At 42.7% G+C, this 6,733-nt stretch overlaps 1 protein-coding gene across 1 annotated transcript; it reads right to left on the bottom strand.

The window, feature by feature from the left end:
• Positions 1–2,360: 2,360 nt before the first annotated feature.
• Positions 2,361–2,945, bottom strand: LOC138097625 (small ribosomal subunit protein eS7-like). The gene has a single exon (XM_068993899.1). The coding sequence runs from the start codon at positions 2,943–2,945 to the stop codon at positions 2,361–2,363; it is 585 nt and encodes a 194-aa protein (XP_068850000.1).
• Between the last annotated feature and the right edge of the window lie 3,788 nt (positions 2,946–6,733).

Here is a 6,733-nt window from a genome sequence, read left to right as displayed (position 1 = left end):
CGTGGGGTCACAAAAAGTTGGACACAACTAAGCACAGAGCATAGTTGATTAACAATGTTTTAGTTTCAGTTGTATAACAAAGTGATTCAGTTACACATATACATGGCTCTGTTCTTTTTCAAATTCTTTTCCCACGTAGATTGTTGTATAATATTGAGTGGAATTCCTGGTGCTATACAGTAGGTCCTTACTGGTTATCTATTTCATTTTTTGTTATCTTTTTCACTGGAGGACAATTGCTTTACAATATTGTGTGGGTTTCTGCCATACATCAACATGAATCAGCCATAGGTGTCCATACGTCCCCTCCCTCTTAATCCTTCCTCCCATCTCTCACCCTATCCTGGTTATTCACTTTAAATATAGCAGTGTGTACGTGTCAGTCCTAAACTCCCTAAGTATCCCTTCCCACCCTGGTAACCATAAGTTCATTCTCTAAGTCTGTGAGTCTGTTTGTTTTATAAATAAGTTCGTTTGTATTGTGCCTTTTTAGACTCCACATATAAGTGATATCATATGAAACTTCTCTCTCTGACCTCACTCATATGACAATCCATCCATGTTGCTGTGAATGGCATTATTTCATTCTTTTTAATGGCCAAGAAATATCCCATGGTGTTTATGAACCGCATCTTCATCTGTTCCTCTGTTGATGGAATTCGCATTGCTTTCACGTTTTGGCTATTGCAAACAGGGCTGCAGTGGACGCTGGGGTGCATACATCTTTTTGGGTCATGTTTTTTCTCCAGATATATTCCCAGGAGTGAGATTGCCGGGCCATATGGTAGTTCTATCTTTCGTGTTTTAAGGAACCTCCATACTGTTGTCCACAGTGGCCGCAGCAGCTTACATTCCCACCAGCAGTGTAAGAGAGTTCACATCTCTCCACACCCTCTCCAGAATTTATTGCTTGTGGATTTTTTGATGATAGCCATTTTGACTGGTGTGAGGTGATATACTTCGTGTGGCTTGGATTTCTTTACTTTGAGGGAGGGAAGACTAGCACTAGCTTTTCCCTCCTATTTTATTCCTGATGGAGTTCTCTGCCCTGCTCATCTGCCTCTAGGCCCTACTGAGGTGCGCCCAGCAGCATCCTCCCCTGGCCATCCCCCTGAGATCCCACAGAGCTGAAAGGCTCTGCTGCTCTGTCACGCACACCTGGAAAGTGTACTGCAATTTTACGTGCATCCATCTCATCCATCTCATCTCATCTCATCATCTTTTCCAAGAGATGGTGTGCTCCCTGAGTACAGCAACCGTTCACATGCTCTCAATAAGATACATGTTGCCTGAAAGAAGTTTTATTTTTTTTTTTAAGAGGATAAACACCAGAGATATCCAAACACTGGGATAGGTCTGAAAGAACTGTTATTATGATTATCCATTTTGGCATCACACCACCGAGGAATGAAAGAGCAGTCTGCTTCAGGGCACAAGGATGTGATTTGCCAAGATACAAGGGGCTGTGTCTCAGTGGTCTGAGCTCCATGATCCAGACAGTGTGATGGGGTTTGTAACAGACACGTGAAAAACAACCCTGTCAGATGTTGTTTGATGCTAATGAAAATCTTATAAATTACATGGAACAAAGGGCATTTACTCTAGAGCAGGAGATATTCCAGGTGGAGAGACAAGCACAGTTTGGAAAGAAAGATGAAGCCAGAGCAAGCAGAGGATACTGAGGGATGTTAACGAGGATCAGTTCTGATGGTGAATGATTATTGTCACCCTCCTGCCCACCGGTCAATAATGATGTCCAGAAATGCAAAATCTCGGTATGTATTCCACAGTTTTCTCTGACTTTTAAAAAACAATAAATAAAGCGAGTGTTGATTTTGTGTGTGTGTGCAAAAATTCAGTGTGTTTATGGTATTAGATATCTGCAACATTATGTCTTTTCACTTGCAGATAAAACCAAGTAGTTTTAATTTATATGAATTGATTATGGATACTCAATACATTCTTCCACCTCATGCAAAGAGTTGACTCATTGGAAAAGACCCTGATGCTGGGAGGGATTGGGGGCAGGAGGAGAAGAGGATGAGAGAGGATGAGATGGCTGGATGGCATCACTGACTTGATGGACATGAGATTGAATAAACTCCGGGAGTTGGTGATGGACAGGGAGTCCTGGCGTGCTACGATTCATGGGGTCGTAAAGGGTCAGACGTGACTGAGCAACTGAACTGAACTGAAACAGCAGACTTTGTAAATAGTCCTTAATCCTTACTGTAATCTGCATCCCTTTTTTGGGTACCATTGCCTTATGGGCTAAAAGTGTCTTCCAAAAATATTGTTACTATGAAGTTAAGATTTCTTTTTTTTTAATCGTGAATAATATTTTATTTAGTCATTTCTGTTTACAGCTGAAACTCTGTGAATTCAAAATTAACATCCTTGCCTGTGAGCTTCTTATAGACACCAGAAAATGTTTCAACCGTGCGTTCCGTGTTGTTCTGCTGTGCTTTATCCAAATGGACCTTTATGAGTAGGCTGCTGTCTAACTTCTTGCAGATTCTCTTGCCCACAATCTCACTTGGGAAAACCAAGTCCTCCAGGATGTTGTCATGCACAGTGACCAGAGTGCGGCTCCTGGGATGTTTTTGCTTATTTTTCATAAGGCTTATTCGAGTTGGCTTAGGCAGAATTCTCCTCTGAGTGATGAAGACGACCTGCTTTCTACTGAACTTCTTCTCCAGCTCACACACGAGCTGCACCTGGATTTTCTGGAAAGACTTCAGTTGTGGAATGGGAACAAAGATGATGATAGCTTTCCAGCCACCGCCAACTTCAATTTCCTTGGTGGCCACGATGTTCAGCTCCCGCAGCTGGGCCTTGTGGTCCAAGTTCATCTCCAGCTTCAGGAGGGCCTGGGAGGTGCTGGACTCAAACTCATCTGGCTTCTCGCCATTGGACTTCACGATCTTAGCACTGGAATCGAACATGGCCTGGACCTTGCAGATGCGGCCAACACTTGTTGCCATTGCCGGCACTAGTAGGCCTAGAAAGAGCTGAAGTTTAAGATTTCTAAACTTCAGAAATATTAACTTGAAAGCAGTCAGTCCCCTGACGTTTTGAATAACTCCCCTCCTATATTTCTGTGTTTACCAATAGATTTAGAAATCATCTTAAAAATCATGGTGATTTATGTTGCCAATTTTATATTATGCTTTATGCCATCACTTTTTCTTTTTTTATGGAAGTATAGCAAGGAGATCCAACCAGTCCATTCTGAAGGAGATCAGCTCTGGGATTTCTTTGGAAGGAATGATGCTAAAGCTGAAACTCCAGTACTTTGGCCACCTCATGTGAAGAGTTGACTCATTGGAAAAGACTTTGATTCTGGGAGGAATTGGGGGCAGGAGGAGAAGGGGATGACCAAGGATGAGATAGCTGGATGGCATCGCTGACTCGATGGATGTGAATCTGAGTGAACTCCGTGAGTTGGTGATGGACAGGGAGGCCTGGCGTGCTGCGATTCATGGGGTCGCAAAGGGTCGGACACAACTGAGCGACTGAACTGGACTGAACTGAACTGAACTGATAGTTGATTTATAGTATTGTTTTACAATATTGTATTACTTTTAGGTTAAAGCAAATTGATTCAGTTTTGTAAATATTTTTTTCAAATTCTGTTCCATTATAGGTTATTACAAGATTTTGGATATAGATTCCTGGACTATACAGTAGGTCTTGTTATCTCTTTAATGTGCAGTGGTTTGTATCTGCTAATTCCAAAGTCCAAATTTATCCCCCTTTCACTTTTGGTAACTGTAAATTTGTTTTCTGTTTTGTAAATAAGTTCATTTTTATCAATTTTTTGATTCCACATACTAGTGATATCATATGGTATTTGTCTTTCCCTGATTTAACTTAGTGTGATCATCTATAGTTCCACCCATGTTGCTTCAGATGGCATTATTTCATTCCTTTTTTATGGCTGAATAATATCCTATTGTGTATATATACCGCATCTTTATTTATTCCTCTGTCGATGGACATTTAGGGTGCTTCCTTGTCTTGGCTAAAGGAGATTGGTCCTGGGTATTCATTGGAAGGACTGATGTTGAAGCTGAAACTCCAATACTTTGGCCACTTGATGTGAAGAGCTGACTTATTTGAAACGACTCTGATGCTGGGAAAGATTGAGGGCAGGAGAAGGGGATGACAGAGGGTGACATGGTTGGATGGCATCACCGACTCAATGGACGTGGGTTTCGGTGGACTCCAGGAGTTGGCGATGGACAGAGAGGCCTGGCGTGCTGTGGTTCATGGGGTTGCAAAGAGTCAGACACGACTGAGCAACTGAACTGAACTTGTCTTGGCTAGTGTAAATAGTGCTGCAAGGAACACTAGGGTGCACGTACCTTTTTGAATTAGAGTTTTCTCCAGATATATGCCCAGAAGTGGGATTGCTAGATCATATGGTAGCTCTATTTTTAGGTTTTGTTTTTTTAATATTTCTTATTTTATTTATTTGGTTGCTTAGTTACAGCATGTGGGATCTAGTTCCCCAACCAGGGATTGAACGCAGGCCCCCTGCATTTGGAGTGTGGAGTCCCAGTCACTGGACCACAAAGGAAGTCTTTTTAAAAACCATTTATTAGAGACAAAAAAAAGATGAAGATATTTCTTAAGCTCCTATACACACAAATTATACGTTTTTTAAAAAGATCACAGAACAGGGAATCTTACACCCTTCTAATTAAATATTTTCTAGAACAAAATTAACTCCTTTGCTTAGAGTCAAAAGAATGAATGGTAAATTCTAAAATTATAATAGGGAGTGGACAAAAAAAAATTCCCGAGAGAGGTGTAAGAAAACTGAATTCACATTTTAAAATTTCATAATATCTACAGAGCCTTAACTCTTGAGTATTGGCTTCATGGTAAGTTTACTATTTGTAACAAAAGTGACAAAGTCAGAATTATGTATCCAATGTCAAACCCCCTATTGGTCAAAACTGCAAAATATAAAGAATCCACTCTAATTCTGATCCTCTGTCCTCTTGAGTATTCAACACCTGACCTCTATGGCACCCTGTCCTTAACTGTCTTCTAAAGTATCATCCCATCATCCTGTCCCAGTTAAACCTACCTATGGAGAGAGTAACATGGAAACTTACATTACCATGTGTAAAATAGATAGCCAGTGAGGAACTTGCTGCATGTCTCAGGAAACTCAAACCTGGGCTCTGCGTCAACCCGGAGGGGTGGGATGGGGAAGAATATGGGAGGGAGGTTCAGAAGGGAGGGGATATATGCATAGCTATGGCTGATTTGTATTGAGGTTTGACAGAAAACAAAATTCTATAAAACAATTATCCTTCAATTAAAAAACAAAACAAACCTACCTATGCTATGTTCAATCCTTCAAGCCAGCAGTGTGGGCAGAGAATCTGATCAACAAAACCATAACGATGTGTTTATGGAGCATTCATGGGCCAGCACAGATTTGTCCACTAACGTAAGTTAGCAGTGGCCTCTTAAAGACAGAGCCTTTAATAAGAGGCATGGCCACATGACTTCAGTAGTGAAATACATGGGGCGCAGGAGGAGACTAATGGGCAGCCTGAGGCACCCTTGACCCAGTGAAAGAGGAGATGACCAGTAGATCTTTGGATATATGAGACTGAGACTCAGGAGATAGATTTGGGCTGGAAGAATTAGCCTTGGGACATCAGCACATGAATGACCATTAGAACCGTGGCAGCCGGAGAAGAGAGTCGCTCCTCTCGGTTCCCACCAGCACCCTTCGGTCGGCCTCTCTCTCAGAGCCTGCTGCCATTCCTGCCAGCTCCATTCTTTCTCAATTCAGCTAGAGTGTTCCTTTTGGTGACTGATTATTTTCCTCAAAACTCCCCAGAGACTACACCCATCTCCTCTGAGGCTTCCCAGGTGGCGCAGAATCCACCTGCCAATGAAAGAGACCCCAGAAATGCAGATTCAATCCCTGGGTCAGGAAGATCCCCTGGAGAAGGAAATGGCAACTCGCTCCATTATTCTTGCCTCATGCCAGGCGCTGGTCCCAGAGACACAGGCAGGTGACGTCCCTGAGTTCATGAGACTCATACAAGCACATCTCAAGCCGGAGAGCCCAATGCTAGGCCTCCTCTCCCTGCTGCTGCAGCTGCGAGTTGAAGCACACTCTGCTTGGAGCTCCACAAAAAGACTGCCTGAAACTGAGGCTTCACTCTTCATGCGGCCCTAACCCAGCCCAGTGGCCTCACCTGGTGCTTGCTTCCCTTCTCTTTAATCAGGCCTCTGGGCAGTTTCCCCCTATTTTTAGACTTTTAAGGAACCCCCACACTGTTCTCCATAGTCTATGCTTTCACCTTTGTTAGGTGAACTTGAACTACAAATTTAGGACTTGTTCTTAACACATTCTTCTCAGCGTTAGGTCCAAGTGCCAACTCCAGCCCATTCAGATTCCTAAAAACTCCTCATATCTTCCCGTCCCTCTTCCTTCCTGGGGACTTGGGCTCCTGAATGTGTCTACCATGGCACTGATGGCAGCCTCTCCCTTCCATGTGAGTGCACACTGGGCTTGCCACTGTCCCCAGTCCGTGGCAGGTGCCAGACATGCACTTCATTAATATTGAATGAAAGCTTGGTGAATGAATGAATGAATGAATGAGAGCCCTATATGTCTGAAGTATCAGGAATTCTGAATTAGTCAATCATTAGGCTATGATGTTCAATTAAGCTTCACAAACAATTTATACTAGGCAGT

This window comes from Capricornis sumatraensis, chromosome 21, assembly GCF_032405125.1.
Source record: "Capricornis sumatraensis isolate serow.1 chromosome 21, serow.2, whole genome shotgun sequence".
Lineage (NCBI taxonomy): Eukaryota > Metazoa > Chordata > Mammalia > Artiodactyla > Bovidae > Capricornis > Capricornis sumatraensis.
The sequence above is the reverse complement of the archived record's forward strand: the minus strand, read 5'-3'. Positions and strand labels throughout refer to the sequence as shown.